This window comes from Hippopotamus amphibius, chromosome 4 (genome assembly GCF_030028045.1).
Source record: "Hippopotamus amphibius kiboko isolate mHipAmp2 chromosome 4, mHipAmp2.hap2, whole genome shotgun sequence".
Lineage (NCBI taxonomy): Eukaryota > Metazoa > Chordata > Mammalia > Artiodactyla > Hippopotamidae > Hippopotamus > Hippopotamus amphibius.
In genome coordinates this window covers 62,143,280-62,169,363 of record NC_080189.1, presented here as the reverse complement: position 1 = coordinate 62,169,363, position 26,084 = coordinate 62,143,280, and the positions used below count along the sequence as shown (strand labels likewise).

Below are 26,084 nucleotides of genomic sequence, written 5' to 3'. Positions count from 1 at the left end.
CAGGCATGGGTGGGAGGGAGGACAGGAGAAGAGGAAGAGAGGCAGACAGCGGTGGGGGGGACCTTGCAGGACCGGAGGATCAGGGGAGACGCTGCGGGAAATCTCCCTACCCACCTGGCACCGGGAGGCCTGTTGCGCCCCCAGGCCTGGTCTTCAGTCCTCCAGGGGCCCCTCTAGATCTCACTGGTCCTAGGGGTGTAGAAGGAAAGCAGGGGAAAAGAGGAGAGGCAGACAGGGGAGGGGACCTTCTGGGATTGGAGGATCAAGGAAGGAGGAGAAGGTATTTCCCCTGCCCACTAGCTCTGGGAAGGCTGCTAGGCTCACGGACCTGGTCTTTCACACTCCAGGACCTACTCCAGCTGCTTGGGACCTAGGAGAGTGGGGGGCGGGGGAGAGGAAGAGAGGCAAACAGGGACCCTATGAGGCTGGGAGATCTGAGGAAGTGCCACAGGCATTACCCTAGCCCAGCTGGCCCTGGGAAGCCTGCTGGGCATCAGCATCTGGTCTCCAGCCTTGCAGTGCCCCCTGCAGCTGTGAGGGTCCTAGGGGAATAGGAGAGAGGGGTTGAGGAAGACGAGAAGCCAAGGCAGAGCGACCTTCCGAGACTGGAGGACTAGGGGAGGTGCCTAGCATTTCTCCTACCAACTCAGGCCCAAGGAGCCCACTGGGTATCTGGACTTGCTCCTTTGCCCCCAGGAACAGAGGCATTCCTGGGCCGAGCTGCGTCATTGGGCCTAAGCCCCATTCCCCACCACCCCCAGGGCCTTTCCTAAGCATAGGCCCTGCCTATTGCCTAACCTCCCCTGACCCTGCCCTTGTCTAAGCCCTGCCCCCACAGCCAAGTCCTTTTCTGGCTTTTTTTTTTCTTGTCCTTTTTCCTTACCACATCCTCACTTAGGCTATTGCAGTTGTTTTACCTTCCAATTGTTGCTCCTTTTTTTTTTTTTAATTTTTTCTAACACATCTATTAGTTTCCTATTATCATATTTTTTATTTTGCTATTTTTCAGCTGTTCTCCTACTTTTTTTTTTTCTTTTTTCTTTTTTTAATTTTTTTAGTTTTCCTGCTCCACACGGCTTGTGGGATCTTGATTCACAAGCCCAGGGTCAGGCCTGAGCTCCTGAGGTGGGAGCTCTGAGTCCAAAACATTGGACTAACAGGGAAACCCAGTTCCCAGGGAATATTCTACAGAGTGAGGTCTCCCAGAGGTCCTCACCTCAACATCAAGACCCAGCTATACTCAACAGCCTACAAACTCCAGTGCCTGAAACCTCAGGACAAACACGCATTGGGACAGGAACACAATCCCACCCATCCAAAGTGGGGGGAAAATGAGACAACAAAAAAATATGTCACAGATAAAGGAACATGGTAAGAATACACAAGACCAAATAAATGAAGAGGAAATAGGAAAATTGCCTGAAAAAGAATTCAGAGTAATGATAGTAAAGATGATACAAAATCTTGATAACAAAATAGAGAAAATACAAGAAACAGTTAATAAGGACTCAGAAGAATTAAAGAGCAAACAAACAGTAATAGATAACAAAATAACCAAAATTAAAAATACTCTAGATGCTATAAACAGCAGAATAACTGAGGCAGAAGAACGAATAAGTGAGTTGGAAGAAGAATGGGGGAAATAACTGCCACAGAGCAGGAAAGAGAAAAAAGAATAAAAAGAATGGAAGACAGTCTCAGAGACCGTGGTGACAACATTAAGCACACCAACATTCCAATCACAGGCATCCCAGAAGAAAAAGAAAAAAAGAAAATATCTGAGAAAGGGTCTGAGAAAATATTTAAAGAGGTTATAGTGGAAAACTTCCCCAACATGGGAAAGGAAATAATTAAGCAAGTCCAAGAAGCACAGAGTCCCATACAGAATAAACCCAAGGAGAAATACACCAAGGCACATATTAATCAAACTAACAATCATGAAACACAAAGAAAAAATATTAAAAGCAGCAAGAGAAAAGCAACAAATAATATATAAGGGAAAACCCATAAGGAAAACAGATGATCTTTCTGCAGAAACTCAGCAGGCCAGAAGGGAATGGCAGGATATACTGAAAGTCCTGAAAGAGAAAAACCTACAGCCAAGAATACCCTGTCCAACAAGAATCTCATTCAGATTCGACACAGAAATCAAAAGCTTTCCAGACAAGCAAAAGTTAAGAGAATTCAGCACCACCAAACCAGCCTTACAACAAGTGCTAAAGGAACTTTTGTAAGTAGGAAACACAAGAGAAGGAAAATACCTACAAAAACAAACCCAAAACAATTAAGAAAATGGTAATAGGAACATACATGTCAATAATCACCTTAAATGTAAATGGATTAAATGCTCCAACCAAAAGACACAGACTGGCTGAATGGATACAAAAACAAGACCCTACACATGCTGTCTACAAGAAACCCACTTCAGACCAAGGGACACACATAGACTGAAAGTAAGGGGATGGAAAAAGATATTCCATGCAAATGGAAGTGAAAAGAAAGCTGGAGTAGCAATACTCATATCAGATAAATTAGACTTTAAAGTAAAGACTATTACAAGAGACAAGGAAGGACACTACACAATGATCAAGGAATCCATCCAAGAAGAACATATAACAATTGTAAATATCTATGCACCCAACATAGGAGCACCTCAATACACAAGGTAAATGCTAACAGCGATAAAAGGGGACATCACCAGTAACACAATAATAGTAGGAGACTTGAACACCCCACTTACATCAAAGGACAGATCCAAACAGAAAATAAATAAAGACACACAAGCTTTAAATGACACATTAGACCATCTCAACTTAATTGATATTTACAGGACATTCCATCCAAAAACTACAGAATACACTTTCTTCTCAAGTGCACATGGAATATATTCCAGGATAGATCACATCTTGGGTCACAAATCAAGCCTCGGTAAATTCAAGAAAACTGAAATCACATCAAGCATCTTCTCTGACCACAATGCCATGAGACTAGATATCAATTACAGGGGAAAAAAATGTAAAAAATACCAACACATTGAGGCTAAACAATATGCTATTAAACAACCAAGAAATCATTAAAGAAATCAAAGAGGAAATCAAAAAATACCTAGAAGCAAATAACAATGAAAACACAACAACCCAAAACCTATGGGACGCAGCAAAAGCAGTTCTGAGAGGGAAGTTTATAACAATACAGTCCTACCTCAAGAAACAAGAAAAATATCAAATAAACAACCTAACCTTACACCTAAAACAATTAGAGAAAGAAGAACAAAAAAACCCCAAAGTGAGCAGAGGAAAGAAATCATAAAGATCAGAGCAGAAATAAATGAAAAAGAAATGGAAACAATAGCAAAGATCAATGAAACGAAAAGCTGGTTCTTTGATAAGATAAAATTGATAAACCATTAGCCGGAATCAACAGGAAAAAGAGGGAGAAGATGCAAAACAGAATTACAAATGAAAAAGGAGAAGTAACAACTGACACCGCAGAAATACAAAAGATCATGAGAGACTACTACAAGCAAGTATATGCCAATAAATTGGATAACCTGGAAGAAATGGATAAATTCTTAGAAAAATACAATCTTCCAAGACTGAACCAGGAAGAAATAGAACATATGAACAGACCAATCACAAGTACGGAAATTGAGACTGTGATTAAAAATCTCCCAACACACAAAAGCCCACAGTGAGATGGATTCACAGGCGAATTCTATCAAACATTTCGAGAAGAGCTAACACCTATCCTTCTCAAACTCTTCCAAAATACAGCAGAAGGAGGAACACTCCCAAACTCAATCTACGAGGCCATCATCACCATGATACCAAAACCAGACAAAGATGTCACAAGAAAAGAAAATTACAGGCCAATATCACTGATGAATGTAGATGCAAAAATCCTCAACAAAATACTAGCTAACAGAATCCAACAGCACATTAAAAACTACAAGGCACAGTGATCAAGACTGTATTTTGTACTGGCACAAAAATAGAAAGGAAGATCAATGGAACAGAATAGAGAACTCAGAGGTAAACCCACATACATATGGGCACCTTATCTTTGACAAAGGAGGCAAGAATATACAATGGAAAAAAGACAGCCTCTTCAATAAGTGGTGCTGGGAAAATTGGACAGCAACATGTAAAAGAATGAAATTAGAACACTTCCTAACACCATACACAAAAATCAACTCCAAATGGATTAAAGACCTACATGTAAGGCCAGACACTATCAAACTCCTAGAGGAAAACATAGGCAGAACACTCTATGACATCCATCAAAGCAAGATCCTTTTGGACCCACCTCCTAGAATAATGGAAATAAAATCAAGAATAAACAAATGGGACCTCATGAAACAAAAGCTTTTGCACAGCGAAAGAAATCATTAACAAGACAAGAAGACAACCCTCAGAATGGGAGAAAATACTTGCCAACGAAGCAACAGACAAAGGATTAATCTCCAAAATATACAAGCAGCTCACACAGCTTAATACCAAAAAAGCAAATAACCCAATCCATGAATGGGCGGAAGACCTAAACAGACATTTCTCCAAAGAAGACATGCAGATGGCTAACAAACACATGAAAAGATGCTCAATCACTAATTATTATAGAAATGCAAGTCAAAGCCATAATGAGGTATTACCTCACTCCGGTCAGAAAAGCCATCATCAAAAAATCTAGAAACAATAAATGTTGGAGAGGGTGTGGAGAAAAGGGAACTCCCCTGCACTGTTGGTGGGAATGGATGCTGGTACAGCCACGAAGGAAAACAGTTTGGAGGTTCCTTAAAAAATTAAAAATGGAACTACCATATGATCCAGTAATCCCACTCCTGGGCATATACCCAGAGAAAACCAGAATGCAAAAAGAAACATGTACCATAATGTTCACTGAAGCACTATTTACAATAGCCAGGACATGGAAGCAACCTAAATAAATGCCCATCAACAGATGAATGGATAAAGAAGATATGGCACATATATACAATGGAATATTACTCAGCCATAGAAAGGAATGAAATTGAAGTATATGTAATGAGGTGGAGAGACCTAGAGATTGTCATACAGAGCAAAGTAAGCCAGAAAGAGAAAAACAAATACCGTATGCTAACTCATATATATGGAATCTGAAGAAATGGTACTGATGAACCCAGTGACAGGGCAAGAGTTGAGATGCAGATGTAGAGAATGGACTTAAGGACACAGGGCTGGGGTGGGGGGTGGGGAGCAAAGGGGAAGCTGGGATGAAATGAGAGAGTAGCATAGACATAGATACACTACCAAATGTAAAATAGCTAGCGGGAATAACTGTATAACAAAGGGAGATCAGCTCGATGATGGGTGATGCTTTAGAGGGCCAAGACAGGGAGGGTGGGAGGGAGTCGCAGGAGGGAGCAGATATGGGGATATATGTATAAATACAGCTGATTCACTTTGGTGTACCTCAAAAACTGGTACAAGAGTGTAAAGCAATCGTATTCCAATAAAGAGCTTAAAAAAAAAAAGACCAAATATTGAAAAAAGGAAATAGTCCACTATAAGTAGTGTGGTCATATAATTTATCTTTCAAACTGCAGTGTGTCTATGAATGACAAATACTAATTCAGACAAGATACATGGTCATCGTGATCATAACTGATCAGGTATTGATTTACTTAACTAAAAAAAAAAGCCAAAAACAAAAACACCATACACACATTTAAAAGATTATATTTCAATATAAAATGTATGTTTCTATAGTTGTAGAGTTCTAGGGCTCAGTTCCTAAGCTAAAGGATAAAATCTTATTCCTCCTGTGTCTGTAGATTATATTATTAAAACCATAAAAAAATCAAGTTCAGTCTGGTATCAGCTAACTCTAAATTTTTAAGATATCTTACTTTAAATAATATAAAATGCATTGAAATATAACGTTATTTTATGCAATTGACACTTGAAAATTTTAACAAAGTTAGAGTAAAAACTCCTATCTTAAAAGGAGAGCCTCATGAAATGGAAATTAGCTTACCAATACTCCATCATAAGATCCTGTTTCACTTGTCAGAAATGCAAACATGACACACAGATACGGGTTGTTTAACTGTAATCGTAAAGTGCTGCACATTTCTCTCCAAAGGGAGTTCTTCTCATCCGTATAACCCGATAAAGCCATTGCTACCACATTAAGATTCAGATCGCCTGCATATTAAAAACATCCAGCTAATCAAAGTAATCAAAAGCTTAATGTCTCCTTTTTCTAGTTCTTCAACCATAACAAATAAAGATCAGAGGGTGACTTTTACTCCTTGGAAAAATAAGCCCATTAGAATAAGGGTTTTGACACAAAGCAGAAAATCTGGCAAGAACCACAAGCAAAAATTTCCATTCTTATAAAACTTCTACCCATATTGCAAACCTTGTGCAGGACAAGCACATCTTTTAACTTTCAAGTTCTCACTCGAGGCAGATTCCTTCACAGTATGTTATTGCTTAGGACCTAAATAAAGAGTAGTGAAGCAATCCTACTAGAAGCACTGCCAACTTCATCAAGTTCATTTATGTGGAGATGTTTTGAAGTGCCGATAGCAAATACTACTGTATCTCAGGACTACAATTTTCAACATCATTTTGTTTTCCTATTCCTATATATACAGTGCTCATGCTTACCATAAATTTTGTCAGCAAAGTACTGAGAGCCAATATTTCAGAATTCTTATTATAGTATTATACTTTTAATTTTTCTAGGACAAAATTAATTATCAGAATTACCACAGATCTGTATTTAGACATATTTGCAGCAGAGCATTTGTTACCAATAGTCTTTTAAACATGTGTTCTTAGCAGCTTATATGGCTGCTGATGAGCTGCTAGCCGGGCAGTCAGCCCTACGGCTGCCTGGCCACCTAACATTAAGCTTAGCTTCACAAGAGAAAATCAAATTCACCTTTAACTTTCACTCTTAAGTATTTTCTACATTTATTTTAGCAACTTTATTATGTTTCCTGATCCAAACATTTACTCTTTGTTCCCAAATTAAACAGCATTTCCCACTTTATGTTCATAATAGCCTGTCTGTCATTTTTATAAACATTTTCCCTGAGTTATTTTGTGCCTGCTTCCTGTGCCTACTCTCTAAAAGTCTTTTAACATTAAGAAACAACAACAACAAAGGAATATCGTCTTTGAATCCAGCTTAGAACAATTTATCTCCAAATGGAAAGGAATATTTGATTCAGAGACATCTTTTCTCCAGTCCTCAACCAGGTTATTCAAATCACTGAAAAGATTCTTTCCCCCTACTGTTTGTATGGGCGTTCAAATCTAACACCAAATTTTCCAGATACACATGACAAGGATTATCATGCTCCCGGGTCACAGTAAAATTATAATTAGAAATGGCTTTAAATATCAATTCTTTTTTCCATTACCACATATCTTCTTTTGCACTCTCAAATGGGGAAGATTTATCTTAGGACAAAAGTGAAGGAAAGGAGGCCAATCTGGGCAAAACATTAGCTTTTTCAACTTTTAGACTGCAAATAAATACATTACAATTAATTTCATGTATTTTTCCTATGGTACAACAGAACTGTAATTGTTTCAAAACGGACCAGCAAATAAAAATTAAGTATTCTGAATACTCATAAATAATTTGGCTAGATGTATTAAAAACTGATAGGTACATATACTATCCTGAAATGAAATATTTCCGATAAGAAAAAAACTGAATTCCTGGATTAAGATTTATTTCTCTGAGTTTTCTCTTGCAAAATGTCAGAGTGAAAGTTTTATCACCTTTGTTTCTTCATTTAAACAAAATATTAAATGGAAACTACGTTCAAACCAGCAGACTCAAGTAGAAACACTTTTGCAGATCAAAGTATGATTTTTATAAGCATCTATATTAGTCTAACTAAAAGTGTCATTCAGGTTCCTAAAAGTCAACCAAAAACCATACAAAAAAAGTATAAAAATACACTCAAATGTTTGTCATTAAAATGCTTGCAAAAACTAAAGTAGTCCTAACCTTCAAGAAAATACATTTTTAAAATGTATGTGAACCATCTTTAAAGAAAAAACATTCAAATGAACACATTAGAGTATTCCTTATAATATTAGAAAGACAAGACTTCCTTTTTCACAGATATAAACAAAAGGGATGGGCTAACACTTTTATTGACACAGTTCTGTGCTAATTTCACTTTCAAAAAAATTTACCAAAAATATTGATTAAAGTTTTAAAAATTATCAGCATCTTTTCTTTCAAGGATTCTATGAACGGCAAGTATCTTATTATATACCCCAATACCTTTTCCTGAAGATGCCCCTTCATTCAGGATTTGGATTGCTCGTCGAATATCCAAGTTGAACAATGCCACAGCAGCAGCTCTCTCCCATTCCCCTTCTTGTACAAGGGAGTTCAAAAATGGCCCCACATCTACATCCGTTCCTTTCTTTATCCACCCACAAAGCTGTAAAGCTAAGATTCTCTCTTCACTTAAATCCTGAACATCAGTTTTCTTATCCAACCCACTCCAATTATGTCTGCTGCTTTCCACCACTCCTAAAAAGAGAAACACCTTTATATTATTATCACTTTTTGAAATATATTTGGAAAATGAGTCATTTTACATAGAAATATTTCAACAGTAGGTTTTAAATATTCAACTTCTCAGCCACAATTTTATGATAGCATAAATATAAAATATGCCACAAACAAAACACATTTTACATGCTGCACAGTTTCCCAAGTTACCAAAAAGAGCTTTGGGAGTAACAGTCTATGCCCGATGGGCTATGCTGAGTCACTGCTTCAGAGAAGCTTCCTTAACCACCTAATCTAAAATAGGGTACCACCTGTTATTATTTAATTGACCACTGGTTCCTCTATTTTCTTTAGCACTAACATACACTCCCATATTTTATTTATTTTTCAGTCTTATCTCTTCTCCTACTAGAACATAAGCTCCAAAAAGGCAGGCATCTTTTCCTTTTTTGTTTGAATGGTAACCCCAATGTTTGAGATCCGATACTCAACACTCTCTCTCCCTCCCCCTTCTGCCACCCTAGCTATGAACATCAAAGTACTTTGAAAGGTTAAGTACTAAGCTAACACACAATAGGAGTAATTTGAAGCTTCCCCCCCTTACTAAACCAGGAGACTTTATATTCTCATTCTCTTTTCACAAGGAATTTAAATAATTCTTGTAACATTACTTAGACTGCAATCAAGGCAGCTGATTCTAAAGGCAGGATAATTGCACTTAGGATCATACTTGGGGCCAAATTCAGCTAAAAGAAAGACGAAACTTAAGGACTCTATTAATTGCAACTCAAATTCTTAAATGTTCTAGAAAGTTTTACCATCAAAATTGTCTTAACTATCTGTTGTTATTTTAACAAAAAAGGATTTTCAGAATAAACTGAATTAGGAATTAGGCAGCAAGAATGTCCAACATTACAAATGTCTTTTATTAGTAGTTAATTTACACTTATAATTTTCAGTAATCCTACATTTATATAGTTACACATAATATAGTAATTATACATTTGTAAATAGCTAGATCAAAACCAAATACATAGGTCTTAAGAAATAATTGAACTTGTTCCTGGTAAGCAGAATTGTAAAACAGGCTCCACGATTCCTGCCCCCTGGTAGCCACACCCGTGTATAATATCTGCCCCTTGAGTACCAGCAGATTCTGTGATTTACTTCTAAATAACAGAATATAGCATAAGTGAAAGCATTTTGCAGGTGTAATTAATGTCCTTAGTTGACGCTGAATTAAAGCGAGATTATCCTGTGTGGGCCTGACTTAATCTGGTGAAACCTTTAAAAGATAGTCTGGAGGTAATGAGAGAAAGTCTCCTGCTGGACTGACAGTAAAAGCTGCCAAGTTGTGAGAGCCTTCTGCGAGAAGGCCATGTGGCAGGGAAGCATGAGCAACCTCTAGGAGCTGAGGGCAGCCCCTGGCTGATTGCCAATCCTACAACCTCAAGGAATCAATTATGCCAACAACCACATGAGCTTGGAAGAGTATTTATCTCCAGAAAGGAACAAAAACCAGCCAAAACTTTCACTTTGGCCTTGTGAGAGCCTGAGTAGAGGACCCAGGTAAGCTGTGCCCAAATTCCAGAGCCATGGAAATGATGAGATAGTAACGATGAGATATTATAGAAAACTAATATACTGTCTAAGGTTGACTTTGGCTATAGTGAGTCTGATCAACCATTAAAGGCATAAACACAAGCAAAAATGAGAAAATATTAAAAACTTACTCAGTTTTCATTTGTAAGTAATATACATATATATTGCAAGGCATTATTACTTAAAATTCATTTAGTCTAAATACTTGGAAAGAATAAAATCGGTACATAGCAAAAGTCTAAACTCTCCATCATACCTAACTCATACTTTTAAATCACTTGCTTCATTACATGATGTTAGGCTATAGCAAAAAAATCTACAATATTATTCATTTTAGGGACATATTTTAAACTATATACCATTGTTTTATGAAAAAGTTTGAAGATGAGTTATTAGTAAAATCATGGAAATTTTTAAAATAGATAATAATTACACTTGAAATTACTTATTTTTAACCTTACTACTGAAAATTTGCCAATTCAGGTCAAGGAGTTGGAAAGAGACTTCTGAAAAAAAGTTTTCTTCCTTTAAGGGAATACCTGCCCATCAAAAAGAGGAAGCATGCTGCTCTATTTCCAACCATAGCTTATAAAAGCGAAATTTTAAGAATTCTGAGAAAACTTTGAATAATTAAATGATAAAGTTAATAAAACACTTATGTTAAAAATTAAAGAGGACTTTTTTCTCTGAATAACAAATTTAAATTGTTTAGATAGTAGGTAGTCATTAAACTTCATGTAGAATAAGCTGCAGATGTACTATAAGGTATCTCCTGTATAAATTCTGGATTCAGTGGTGATGATATTACTTATGGTAAAAACAACAATTGTAAACAGGTGAATAAAAAGCAATTTATTTTTCAAACAATTCTTCACAGTTTAATACTATTCTAGTTTTTTAGCGTTTTCATTTTCTAGAAATTGTGTCATGGAATAGAGATTAATGTGTATGAATCCAAAGAATTCACTGCTAGGAGGTGGAAAAGTATCCTGTAAGTGCATGGATATTGTGTCACATTATTTTGGCTGCTCAGAGACCTTCCCACTGCTTAATAACTATGCTACAAGTAATTATGGTTATTAAGCAATGTGATATTACTGTGGGTTTTTAAGTAGTCATATTATGATTTTTAACATGTATAAATTTTTAAATATATAATTAATTAAAATCTATTTATACACATTATGCAGTACTAAAGTGACAAGACTGTATCACCAAAATTTGAGATTGCCCTATATATAAATAATAAAATCAATGTTTTATGATGGTTGTGAGGGAAACAGTGAAACAAGTTCACTTAAACACTAAAAAAATTTTTTTGTTTCAAATACTACATCAAGCAAACACTATGCTATTTGTAGATATAAATTTGTTGCATTTTTACATCTATATAATAACAAAGCAGTAAAATTATCCAGTGTTTATAAGAACATGTTGTTCTTAAAAACCTAAATTCCAGCAATTCTGCCCCTTAAATTCTTCTTAACATACATTAGTTTACCTTTTAAGTATGAAAAATATTTTCATCATGTTGGATGGAAAGCTGACCAACATCACATAATTTTCCACCACCTTAAAAGGAAGGAATTAAACCTATTACAACACTGTGACCCCGCTCCACAAGACATAGAAGGCATTCCCTCAGAGCATGCTTTCTTCTTTTCCTGACTGATTTCAATACCTGGCCCGTCCCATAAACTAGCCTCTCTGTTCCTTTGCTTCCTTATCTCCAGTGGCCTACACCTCCAAGGTTTTACCCACTCCTATCATGGACACACTTCAAATTATTTCTTCTCCAAAAGAGCCACTATCTAACCACAACCTCATAGCCTTCCCAGCTCACCATCTCTTGACCACTCATATTTTTACTTATTAGTCTTCTGTCATTACCCTCCCTATCCAAGTTAGATTCCAAGGACCAACAAATGAATCATTCTCTTGCCAGTATTCTTAATTCTCTTGCCCCACTGTCCTTCATCCTTTCTTCTGGTAAAGCAACACTGCCCCACAGTCCTCCCATTTCTCAAGACAACTCTCTCCTCTTCTTTGTATCTTCTCTCCACAACCTCCCTCCTCTTCTCAACAAGCAAACCTATGTTGAGAAAACAGGAGCCATCAAGTGGAAAACTTGTCAGCCTCTGATCACTGAACATTAAACAACCTGCATACCTTTCCCCTTTCCCTTTGCCTACTGTGGAGTGGGTGTACATCCTCCTGTCTAAAGCCAATTTTTCACCTGTGCTTTGGATTCCATTCCTAGGAATTTTGCTCTTCACCCTCTTTACTCTGCATCTTCCAACCTCTTTCGTTAGATTTCCTCTCATCAGCATTTAAACAGGCTTAAATCAATTCCATGTTAAAAACAAAAACAACATAAGAGCCCTCCCTTGACTCCAGATTTGCCTGCTATTACTGTATATCTTTTTATCCTCCTTCATATCGTTAAATTTCTTGAAAGAATTAATTAAAATGGATAACCTCATTTCTTCAACCTACATTTCTTGCCCATTGGACATTTCTATCTAGCTATATCAAATTTACCCTAAAATAAACTCTTTTCTTATTTTCAAATGCACTCTTCATGTTATTCCTATATAATTAACTGCTACTAGTATTATCCCAGTTGCCTTAGCATGCTTTCGTTTTTCCTTCCTCTCTATCCCCTCTATCCAATTAATTAAATTCTCTCCCACTCTCTAAGTTATCCACATTTCTCTAGCTCTTCTGCCACTAACCTTGCTAAGAACGCCATCATTCCTTGCCTGATTATTGTGGCTTCTGAGGTCCTTGCTATCAATCTTTCCTCTCCAATCCACTCCACACACAGAGTGACAACTTTAAAACACAAAGCTAATTGTTACTACTCTCTAAAATCTTTCCTTGGTTTCCCCTTGTTAGGGATGATCAATCTCCCTAAACCCTTACCATGATTTCTAAGTCCTGACTTACCCTATTGCCTACATTCTCTCTTTACGTCCTCTCTCATGCTGTGTTCCCGCAATGCTGAATATGCTATGCCTTCTTCTCTTCTGGGCTCACTGCCTATGCTGCTCCCTGTCTGAACCCTGTCTTTGCCTTTACCTCCTGCAGGAAATCATCACTAATTCCTACAATCAGATTATGAATTCTTCTATACATAATTGTCTGTTTTTCCTCATATTATAATAAACTGTTTACTTGTCCATACTCTGAACTACAGTTGACCCTTGAACAACATAGGTTTGAACAGCGTGGCTCCACTTACACACAGAGTTTTCAATAAAGACAGTACTCGTGTTTTCATTTTACAGATCTCTAAATGTGGGGAAAAGTTAGTGTTCGATTAAAGATCACAGTATGTATAGAATCAAATAAACTAGGGTTTGAGTCCTGATTTTACGAAACTGTTTCAGCTTCCTGTCCTTGTGTGAGTCATTTATCAACTTCCTTGCTTTTTTGAGGCAGAAATAGAAGTACGCAGATTTTTGACTCAGGGGAGAGGGATCAGTGACCCAAATACCCCCTCTCTTTGTTCAGGGATCAACTGTAGATTGTAAACTCCCCAAGAGCAGGAATGATATCTATCTTGTACAGTCTTCACGCGGGAAGAGACTTAGCTGTTTTGTTGATGGTTATGTCTCCAGTTTCTAGGAGAATTCTTGGCATATAGTGAGCAAGTAATAAATATTTGCCAAATGAATGAATAAATCTACCTCACAGTATAGTTGTAAGAATTAAATAAAGTAACATGAAGAAAGCAACTAGCATGATGTCTAATTCATAGTAATCACTCACCATATATTATTTGTACCCAAAGTTAAAATTTAGCTATAATAAACTTGTGCACTACTGTGGGCAAGATGGTTCAATGTGTAGACTTACTACTTGTTGAACTATTAGAGATACAAATAGAGAAAGAAGTACGGCCAGAGAAAAGACTGAAACCTAGGACTGCCATCTTTGACGGTCGTTTCTCCACTTTTTACTCTTGGGTTGCAGAAACAAAGATATCTAAACCAAACCAAACCAAACCAAACCAAAAGCCAAAAGTCTAGCAATGAGATAATCTTTCCAACAGTAGTCTTTTGTAGTTTGGGTAAAGACTACTTTTGACTCAAGTCAAGATACTCAGTTTGTCTCTACTATACCAGAAATATATAAAGATATTCCATTTTCCCCCTTGCTTTTCCTCAGAGGTAGTCTGTTGGCTTTTCCCTGAAATATATAAAAATACAGCAAAAACAATAAACCTTAGAATACTGAGAATGCAATGTGGTCTGACCTACTATATAGCTATAAATACTACTTATGGGGGTAATACATAACTGCCCTTTTACTTTTATTAATAAAAATGGAAGTCTCTAATTAAACTTTCACTTTATTATTTATAATAAAAGTTACTTTTTTGAGTCAAAAGCTAATGAGAGAACATCAAAAAGAAATAAATGATATTAATAGTCTACTGACTCTTCACCAATGTCGGCCAAAGTAAATAAGTTCTTTAAAAAATTAAAATAATATAACCATTTAATTGAAATGCTTCACCTACTCATTAAAAAATGGGATTTTATTTTGTATTTTTTGTATAGTATTTATGAAAGTCCTATAAAAAAAACCCAAGTGGGATTTATTACTTTTACTACTACTCTTTAACTAAATAATGTGAACTGCTTTTCTAGCAGCTTGACTTGGGCCCAAATTTGATTGCTATCAAAAGTAAGACAGCAAATCCTAGGCTGGGAAGATAACTAATATAACCCACAATTCAATTTCAATAAAGACAATAAGAACAACTGTTTAAGGAAGTTAGTGAAAAATCAGTAAGTTTGGCTCTTTTGTCATCTTTATTTTACTCTTAGTTTATTAATTTCAATCCTACGCTATTTCATACATCATTCAATCATCAAAGACTATTTCACATGCAGATGGCCAAAAAACAAATGAAAAGATGCTCAACATCACTAATGATTAGAGAAATGCAGATCAAAACTACAATGAGGTATCACCTCACACCAGCCAGAATGACCATCATTAAAAAATCTACAGACCATAAATGCTGGAGAAGGTGTGGAGAAAATGGAACCCTCCTACACTGTTGTTGGAATGTAAATTGGTACAGCCACTATGGAGAACAGTATGAAGTTTCCTTAAAAAACTAAAAATAGAGCTACCATATGATCCAGCAATCCTATTCCTGGGCATATATCCAGAGAAAACCATTAATTTGAAAGGATGCATGCACCCCAATGTTCACTGCAGCACTACTTATAATAGCCAGGACATGGAAGCAACCTAAATGTTCATCAGCAGAGGAATGGATAAAGAAGATGTGGCACATATATACAATGGACTATTACTCAGCCATAAAAAGGAATGAAATAATGCCATTTGCAGTGACATGGGAGGGCCTAAAGATTGTCATACAGAGTGAAGTCAGAAAGAGAAAGACAAATATCATATGATATTGCTTATATGTGGAATCTAGAAAAATGGTACAGATGAACTTATTTGCAAAGCAGAAATAGAGTCACAGATGCAGGAAACAAACTTATAGTTGCCAAGGGGTGGCAGGGGGAGATGAAATTGGGAGATTGGGATCAACATATATACACTACTATATACAAAATAGATAACCTACTGGATAGCAAGCACAGGGAACTCTACTCAATGCTGGCGACCTAAATGGGAAGAAAATCTAAAAAAGAGTGGATACATGTATAACTGATTCTCTTTGCTGTATAGCAGAAACTAACACAACATTGTAAAACAACTATACTCCAATAAAAATTAATTACAAAAAAAAAAGAAAAGAAAACAATCTATAGCAAGTAAAAAAAAAAAAAAAAAAAGACTATTTCAAGTAAGACACTTCAGGTAAGGCCATACTTCATGTCAGTTATATAGTCCTTGCTATTAAGTAGCTAAGTGAGAGAAGAGAGTTTAGGCAGCAAAATAAAAAGGGGTCTCCTTCAAATAGAAATTTTTAAATTTAGTTTTTATAAAAGCAAATACTGTGATAAAAGCTGGACTAACAGCCAGGATCCTATAAATCCTCTAATGTAATACCTTTCAATCAAAGTGGGTCTTCAAAAAAAAAAAATAGTGACTAAATTAATGAATAAATTTAGGTCAATACCACTTCAAAGAACCAAGACTCCCTCCAAAAAGAATTTTAAATATAAAAACTACTACACATTTAACAACACACTAAAATATCTAGTCGAAAACAACACAAAATATTTATGTACACCATCCTGAAATAACTAAATATGGGGAAAATATAAGAGTACAAAAATTATAAACATATTGCAGAAAATAAAACAGAATTTTCTTACCCAAAGATGATTTTACAATTGATTTAATTCCTGCATAAACCAATGATCCTTTGTTGCCTGGAGACTTCTGATCCATATCTTCTGTATACTGCTTCATAAGTATTTAAACGCATAGGAAATACTAGTGATGATGCATAATAAAATATTTCAAAGCTAAATTTATTTTGATTTGGAGCCAATTCATAATAGGCATCAGTGCAAGAAAGTGGTTCTACTTTACCGTAGAGATACACTTTTCTTCCTCCTACACAATCTGCAAAGCAGTATTTCAAGTTCAACAGTTTTAAACAATTTTACTTTGTAATTTTAGTATTATGTAACTTGCATCTGCACATAAAACATTCAGCATATTTAGAGACTGACCCTTCAGCAAACTTCAAGAACATTTCTACCCAAATAATCTCACAAAACTCACAATGAAAAGGATATAGTGCAGAGTATACCAGAGTGACTTGAGCTGTGGATCTTCATTTCCAGCTAAAACATGGTTTCTCCACACCTGTTCTGTATCAAGTCCATACCTCGATAAAGCCCGAAGGCGCATCTTCGTTGCTATATCTTTTTCTAAAGAACTATCATTTTCTTCTTCTGCACATTCATACAAATGACGACCACAAGCCCACATCAAAGATGTAACTGGGCTCCAGGCAAGAGAGATCCTTTCAAAAACAGTGAAGTCAGACATTGTTCGGTTGGGAGTTACAACTATCATTCGATTTTGACTTGTTGGATGCCAAGCAAACGAAGCAATGTAATTGTCACAAGGTTGCACACTTCGTTCAATTATTGTGGGTTCAGTTTCATCCCCAATGGGAGTGGGTGTGTGCTGCATATCATATAATCTAATAATATTACTATCTCTTGTTAAAGTGGCAAGCAGACCAGTCCTAGTTGGACACCATGCTACTTTTGTTAAGGGCTTTGGTTGTTCAGTCAAAGTCAAAACTGGCTTCTCAAATTTCCTAAGATCCCATATTGCAACCTGGCCTTCATAGAAGGAAGCAACACGATCATGGAAGTATGGGTCTACTGTCACGCCCTGAACAGCTTTTGTATTCACAAACATCTTTTGGCTTGTATTCCGAAGATCAAAAATGGCTAGGTTACGATGCATACCAGCAAGGAGAAGTTTCTGGTCTCGTGGAAGCCAACAAAGAGAGAGACAAGCATCATTCTGTCCTAATTCATAAAGTGGTTTTGTTACTAATAATGTTGTTTCAGTTTCACCTGCAGAAAGTCTTACTTTCTCCATGGGAACTATATCAGGAGTATATTTGCTGCAGATATCCCAAATCAGCACTGAAAAGTCAGCTCTATGTTTATCTAGACCAGCAGCAAGCCAGTTACTATCCAATGGATTCCATGCGAGAGTATTGCATTGTCGTGCATGTTTTGGAACAAATTCTTTTCCTATCAAATCTCTGAACTTTGAGTTATGATCTTGACCAAGACTTGTAAGTACAACTCGACCATTTGCTTGTCCAACTGCTAGGAGACATTCAGGATCATAATTGAGATACCAAGCAACACATTTCATATAGGGTGTTTCAGAATTTATTGATAGTAATGTAGCTGCAGAGTCTTCAGATAAACGTAGAGATCCAGCTTTGAGTTCTGAATTCACAGTAGATTCCACATGATAAAGGCTAAGTTCTGAGTCACATACAACAAATCTATCAACCTGGTGTGGTGCCCACAATATATCAGGTTTGGTACCACTCATGTTTATTGATGATCTCAAAGAGTGCAGTTAGGTCCATTCACTGAAAATCTGCTTTAAAATAAAAAGTTTTAACATGTTAACAAAATACAATTCTAAGCTCCATCAACTATTCAGAAAGTCAGGAAATTTTCTCCACAGGTACTCTGTTTTTCAATATATTTATATTTCTTCTCTCTAACTGCTATGAATTCAAGATAATATTTATTAATAAAAGGGGAAAAGAAGAACTTCCTCCAATAAGATGAGCTGGTAGCAATCTGAGAACTCCATTCTGGCTTTATTTTCCATGATCAATTTATCCTAATGGCACTACTATTAATACCTTCAATTTAACTTCAGGGTTGGAGTAACTTCAGTGTGGTGAGCAAACTAATAAGTATTGTCCCTTTGAAGATTATTTAAAGGGTTATGAATCACGTACCTAAGCAACAGTTTAAACCAGTACTATCCAACAGAACCTTCTGCAATGATAGACATGTTCTGTATCTGTACTGTCTAATATGGTAACTACTAGCCACATGTGGCTACTGAGCACTAGAAATGTGGCACTACAAATTTTAAATTTTATTTAATTTTAATATAAATAGCCACATGAGGCCACCATAATGAATAATGCAGATTTAAAGTACAAAGCCACTAGTTTCTTCCTCAAATTTCAATGATAAGAAACAGGAATGTATTGAGAGTGGAGCTGAGTTCCAGTCTTAGCTCTGACATATATTAGGCTGTATACCTCAAAAAGGCCTTCGTGTTTGGGGGTCCTTTAGTTTTCTCATTTATACAACGTAAGAACTGGTTTAGACTAGTGTTTCCCAAACTTCAGTTATTCATGTACACCTGAGCCATTATTTAATATTTTTATTTAAACTGATCCATTTTTAAAATCTGAAAATCAATTTTAATTTCATCATAAGCTCCATGAATCATGGCTACGATATTTTAAATATAGTTTTTCTAACATACTTAAATAAATATATAACTATTAAAATGCTTGCCTGTGTTACCTAAAATCATCCTGTTTATGACCAGGAGGACACACTGCCCTTTGGGAAAATGAATTAAGTTAGCATGAGAGGCTCTTTCAGTTTTCAATTCTATCAACTTTCAATAGGTATTTGAAACGGGATTTTTGAAAAGATAAATATTCTAGTAGTAGTTTAAGCACATAAGCACTAAAAACAGTTATGCTAAAAATGGTAGTTTAATAATAGTAAAAGCTATGTACAAAAATGTAAATTTCTGCTTTTCACCAAGTCTGGCTAGAGGTAACAGTCTGCATTAAAAATGAACAACGATACTCATAATCTTCATGGCAACTGTTATCTGCACATCCGTTTTGTCAGTTCTTAAGGAGCGAAGCTACAGTTAATTCATCTCTCTATGCCTCGTACCAGATGTACAGCCTGGCACAGACTCCTAATAAAGATACTCTAAAGAAGTTCAGCTAAAACATACTTTTTGATTTTGTAAAAGTTTCAGTCAGGAATTATTAGTCTAGAATTTCAACAGACTCATAAAATTTTTAGATGACCGGGAAAAGTCTCTAAGAATTCTTATAAGGCCTTATTTCCCTCCTTAATAGTTTTGAAGCCCAAGATCAATCATTTCAATTATATTCTTACTAGTACCTGCAATTTCTTCACTTCCTTGCCACTTTGGGTTTGCCTTCCCTGACTAGCTCAACCCAATTATTCAGTCTTCTTTCCTCCACTCAGGCTGTGGAGTCTCACAGCTCTCCAAACTGACTCCACAAAAACCAAGGTAGGCAACATGTCTGGCCTGTGATGCTGGTTCAGCAATTCTTTTAATTCATCTTCCCACTCTGGCCTTTATGAAATTCATCTTTATATAATATCAAAGTGATCTTTTTTTTAAATTTATTTTATTTATTTATTTATTGCTATCTTTATTATTTATTTGGTTGCGCCAGGTCTCAGTTGCAGCAGGCAGGCTCCTTAGTTGTGGCTCCAGGGCTCCTTAGTTGTGGCATGAGGACTCTTAGTTGCAGCACGTGGGATCTAGTTCCCTGACCAGCGATCAAACCCAGGCCCCCTACACTGGGAGCGCGGAGTCTTATCCACTGCACCACCAGGGAAGTCCATCAAAGTGATCTTTTTAAAATACAGACTTACCCAGGTTATCCAGCTCCTGCTTAAAACCTTCCTATGGTTTCTAACTGCTCTTAGTATAGAGCTCCAACTCTTCAACATAACCTATAAACCCCTAAACGCTTTAGCCTATCTACTGCTCCAGCCTCAATGCACCCCGTTCTCCTCCCTGCTAACTGTGTTCTAGCTATACTGCCCTTTTCAGTTCATAAAGTGTAACCCTCCAGCCCCCTTCACCACACCTTTGCCATTACCTCTGGTTGGAGCATTCTTCCCACCCTTCTTGGCCATGTTAAAACCTGCTCAACCTTGATATCAACTACCATCTGTCCCCTCCTCAATCTAAATCAGGTTAGTTAGATATATACTCTCACTGAAAGATATTCCTTCCCTTTAAATCACCCTTGCCATCTCTCCTAGTAGATTTTAAACTCCCTAAGAGCAGGTAAAGTATATTTTTGCTCTCCATTTGAACCTCTAGTACCCAGCACAGTGCTAAGCACTTAGTAGATACTCGGTAATTATTTGTTAAATGAACGCATTTGTTAAATGCTCCCTTCGACACTTCTCACATTGCTTTCTCCAAGTTTCACTAATGCTTGCACCCACTGGCCTTTCTAGTAGGGGTTGGCTCCAGTCAAGAGCAAAACGCCCACTATCATAACTGGTTCCAACGATGGGTAAGGGCCCACGGTGAGCAGCCCTGAGAGGATCACTCTAATATACTGACTTTCATTTATTCTGTAAGTATTTTGGGGCATCTTCTATGTTCCAGACACTTCTAAATGCTGGGAACACAGCAGTAAACAGGGATGGATAAGGTCCTTGGTTGCCATGGACTGAACTGTGTCCTCCCAAAATTCGTAGGTTTAAGTCTTAATCATTACTCCATGTGACTGTCTTGGAGACAGAGTCTTTAAAGAGGTAGTTAAGGTTAAGGTTAAATGATAAATGAAGTCATAAAGGTGAAGTCCTGATCTGACAAAACAGGTGCCCTTCAAAAAGAGGAAGAGATACCAAAGCTCTCTCCCCATGTGAGTACACAGTGAGAAGGCGGCTGTCTACAAGCTAGGAAGATAGCTGTCACCAGAACTGGACCATACTATCACCCTGATCTTAGACTTCCAGCCTCCAGAACCGTGAGAAAATAAATTTCTGTTGTTTAAGCCATCCAGTCTATGGTATTTTGTTACGGCAGCCCAAGTGAACTAATACACTAATTTAATAAAGCCTACATTCTAGTGCTGAAGTTATGTCCAATCTTAAAGAGAATTTAAAAATTTAAGAATGAGAAGAGAGGCACCTTGTGTAACAGGAAGTAGCTAAGAACAAAACTGAAGGAACAGATACTCCCAAGTAAGGCTTCATTCATACTAATGCCCTTGTAAACAGAGGAAACCTCTTAATTGGCGGTATTCTGAGATCTGGCCCATCTTCCTATCTCACTGAAAGACAAATGCTAAAATAAGCACCCTTTTTATATAGGCTTCCCTTCTACAACTGTACTCTTTACATAAATGATCTATGGCAAAAAAAAAAAAAAAATTGGTTCCACATGGAAAAACCCATGTTAAAAAAAAATAAAGTGTTACTATGATTTAAAAAACTATTTGGCAGATGATTGAACCTGGTGTACCCCCCCCAAAAAAAAAAAAACTATTTGGTTTACATTACTCTCAGTGAAGAATCATCTGTATTTCTTCTGATATTATGTACATATTTATATTACCATCCACAAAATCTGACTACAGTAACTCATACAGGATCACAGAACTTAAGAGTTAAAGAGTCTACAACCCTGCTTAATTCACACAGGAGTAAAGAGAAGACCAGATGTTCTGATTCTTTTCCAACACCTCCCTACTCCCATCCTAGATTACTGCACAGAGAAAAGATCAGCTACATCATTTGCAAGGCCCCTTTATTCAAAACTTATTAAGAATTTCAAGAACGTGAGAGCAGAGCATTAAACCAAGCGCCAGGCCTTCTAAAGATGGGCCTTGTGTGACTGCTCAGCTTCCATACCATGAAGCTGGCCCTGAATAAAGGGGTATATCTATAAGCACCCTCTTAAGAAATGTACAGCTGACCCTTGAACAACTTGGGGAGTTAGGCCGCAGACCCTCTAGCATAGTCCACATACAGCTTACAATTGGCCCCCTGTAGATGCGGTTTCTCCTTATCTGTGGTTCCATATCCTCGGATTCCACCACTGTGGTACTGTGGTATTTACCAATGAAAAAAATGCACATGTAAGTAGACCCATGTAATTCAAACCCGTGTTGTTCAAGAGCCAGCTGTATTTCTTTACAATCCAACACACAATATAGCTGGATCCTGGCTCCTGAACAAAGACCACTAGGAATATGGTAGAGAGCAAAGAAAAGTGAACTTGGAGTCAGAAGACCTCCAGCCACTTACTAGCTAGACCCTAACAAGTCCCTTAATACTCCAAGACTATAAAGTGGAGATAGAACCTATCCTTTCTCCATCTCATAGAGGTGAAACAATCAAATTAAATGAATTCTTTGCATCAAAAACATGTCAGTATCACTATGATTCCCTTAGCCCTGGAAATTAATGTTTTCAAATGCTGGAGACACTGAAAAATTGGGGATAGAAGGGGTGGGATTTGCGATAATTACGGTTTATATTTAGATCCTCACCTTCAAGTATAACAAGCACTCACTTCCCATCAATGGTTTCTGAGCAAAGGAAAACCATGTTGATGATTCTGTGTTCCTCAACAGAACATCTATAACAGTATTGTCCAAAAGAAACATAGTGTATGCCATGTAACTTAAAATTTTCTAACAGCCACAATTAAAAAAAAGAAATAAATTATATCTAATTTAACAATATATATTACTTAACCCAACATATCTAAAATATTATCCTTTCAACATGTAATCAACGTAAAAATTATTGAGAAATTTACTTGTTTTTTTCCTTGGAAATCCAACGTGTATTTTATTTACACTTTCAGCACATCTCATTCCTGGGTGGTTACTGGACAGTGAAGATCTATATAATACTAAGTGTACAAGGTATCCAACCACCCTTTTACATCCCTTTTTGTTGGTGCCTTTTCTACTTGTCTCACCATGGCAAATAACAACAGCAGCAGTTACAAGAAATTTCTACCATCACCATTTTCAAGGAGTTGCTCTATGTATCCCCAAATTTCCCTTAAAATACAGTTATACAAAAGGCTGCACACGCAGTCATTTGCTACGGAATTTAAGAATGCTCGTGGCTCATGTGAGAAACTTCAGCCTCTTACGGAAGTTTCATTCCTCTTACATGCAGAGAACAGAGCTACCCGGGTGACAAGCCCTTTAGGAAGTATTTAACAGAGTACAAGCAGCGCCAGGCTGGCTGCTATGCCGGGTAAGGCAGGAATCTAAGAGCGACTCCCACGCTCCAGACACCTGGCTGAGCCTCGCGTCCAAGACGCGCACGCGGTTCCGCACCAACCCGCCGCGGTGGAGCCTGCAGCGCGGACCCAGCGCCCCGAAGGAGGTCCCCGCGCCCCGGGCCGCTCGCAGCTCCCAGGCCCCGCCTGCCGCCCGGCACGGTGACCCCGCAGCGCGGAACGCGACTCCCGGCGCCTCGGTTCCGAGGAGGACCCCGGGTCCGCGCCCGCGCGGGCTTCTTAATTGGGCTTTCCCGGGCGCCTGCAGGCCGTCCCCGCGGCCCCTAGAGCGGAGACGCGGCCCGGGCCGCACTCACCGACCTGGCAGGCAGCGCCGCCGTCGTACTGCCCCTTCCGGCCTGCTCGCCGCCCCTCCCGCCGGGGGTGCGGAGGGGGTGTCCACACGCGGGCAAGATGGCGGCCGCGAGACACTGCCAGTCACCTGGGCGACCGTGCCAGGGCCCACAACCCGACCACCGCGCCTCTCGGCCGCGAGGACGCTCCTGGGCCTCGGAAGGGGCGTGCCCCACCACGAGCCCCGCCCCTCGCTCGCCCAGGGAGTCGCATCGCCCCGGGGCGGGGCCGCGGCCGCGGAGGCTCCGCCTGCCGCCCGAGCGCTCGGGTGTGTCTCCGCAGACCCCGCCTCCTGACTCTGCGGACGGGATCCCGGGCACGTGGAACCGGACTGCTTCTCAGAGCCGCGTCACGGGTTTCAAGCGTTTAAGGCGCTTTAACTCATTTGATCAGTTTAAATTTCCATTAAGGGACTCCCCTGGTGACCCAGGGGTGAAGGCTTTGCGCTCCCAATGCAGGGGGTCCTGGTTAGATCCCTGGGCAGGGAACTAGATCCCTCCTGCACGCGGGGAAACGAAGATCCCGTGTGCTGCAACTGAGAGGCGGCACAGCCAAATAAATAAATAAATATTTAAAAATAAATAAATTTCCATTAAAAATTTATTTGCGGGCCATCGATGTAGTAGAAAGCCCAGGGTATTCGGTTCACGATTTATTCTCTCATATACTTATTCCACAAACACGTCTTGAGTGCCTATTTTGTTCTTGCTGTAGTGCCGGGGACACTGGGGTGAGCAAGAAAGACACGGTCCTGGCAGGAAACAGGCAACTAGAGTGATGCCTAGTTAAGGCTAATGCAGCACTTGGCAGGAGCACTCCCCTTAGTGTTTGGCGGGGGGGGGGGGGGGGGGGGGGGGGGGTGCGTGTCAGGAACGCTCGCTTACTTGAGGACTGCTAGGCTGAGACAAGGATGAAGGCGAAGTTAGCTGGGAACGGGAACAGGGCGGAGGGGTTTGGAAGAGAAGAGCCTTTTTAGAGCAGAGGAAGAGAAAGTGCAGGGTCAGGAGGAAAGGCAATAACAGCGGGGAAACTGGAGTATGGATGAGTGAGCAGAGGCAGTGGGGACAGATTAAGATGATGTATTAGGAAGGCATTTAGAAATCAGGTTAATGAGTCTGGATGGACTTTTTCCTAAAGGCGTCGGTGCAGTCATTGAAGGTATTTAACCAGGAGGTGGTGTAATCAATTTTTATGGAAGAAAAGGGGGAGAGATAAGGTAAGTATCCAAATGAGAGATGATGGTAACCCAGACCAGCAGTGGTAAGGAGAGTGGGGACGGAGAGAAGGGTGTGGCCTGGGGAATATTTAGAAGTTGGAATGAACAGAGCTTGATGATCGAGTGAGTGAGGGAGAAGTATTCTAGGTTTCTGGCTCCCCTAATTGAGTGAATGATGCTGCCACAGGTGTTACTAGTCTGACAGAGATTTTCTTCAGGTGTCGGGCAGTCTTTGCTTGCCTGTTCATGGTTATAAGTGGGTGGTTTGGGGCTTGTGGTAGTTAATATAAATAGCATATTGAGCTTAGTCCTGATGATCTTCAAGGCAGATAGCTTGGGTAAGAGGATGAGTTTGGGGAAGTATTGCCTTTGGAGGCCTAAGGCTCCTTTTCACTCCCGCCGTTGGAGTGGAGGCTACAGAAGGTGCTGAGTACTGAGGGGAGATACAGGATTCATCACTTCAAACATTATCTTGCCAATCTTCTCAATGATTTTGGCCCTGGCCCCAAATTCCTAACCGCAGATCAATACAAATCCCTTCCTTATCCACTCCTACGGTACAAAGCGGAGGGAGACATCTCCCCTCACACTCCGAAGGTGACTTTGTCTCCTACTTCAGAAAGGAAATTAAAATTATTAGTTAGGAATTCCCAGAGCCTCCTACCATTTTCTCTTTCCTTCCCCCTAGATCTTCATTCACTCCCATTTTTAACCTTCTTATAGCTGACAAGAGGAAGAGCCCTATATGCTGTTTCTCCTGGCACCTAGCACCATCACTTTGCTCCCCTACCGTGTGTCTTCAACCTCCTCATTTCTACTGGTT

The 26,084-nt window shown here is 38.7% G+C and overlaps 1 protein-coding gene across 7 annotated transcripts in view; it reads right to left on the bottom strand.

Moving 5' to 3' along the window:
* MIOS (meiosis regulator for oocyte development) overlaps positions 1-24,210 on the bottom strand; it is a 41,991-nt gene extending 17,781 nt beyond the window's left edge. Inside the window, exons 1-6 of one of the 7 annotated variants that reach the window (XM_057731001.1) lie at positions 24,013-24,210; positions 22,943-23,031; positions 16,875-18,219; positions 16,446-16,544; positions 8,293-8,547; positions 6,013-6,182 (exon numbers count right to left, since the gene is read on the bottom strand). In XM_057731001.1, the coding sequence (XP_057586984.1) occupies positions 6,013-6,182; positions 8,293-8,547; positions 16,446-16,544; positions 16,875-18,168 (1,818 nt within the window). In that variant the 5' untranslated portion in view covers positions 18,169-18,219; positions 22,943-23,031; positions 24,013-24,210. Of the gene's footprint in view, positions 1-6,012; positions 6,183-8,292; positions 8,548-16,445; positions 16,545-16,874; positions 18,220-22,942; positions 23,032-24,008 lie in introns of all 7 variants that reach the window. The other 6 variants (XM_057730994.1, XM_057730996.1, XM_057731000.1 and 3 more) reach the window with 6 other exon arrangements.
* Positions 24,211-26,084: the final 1,874 nt, after the last annotated feature.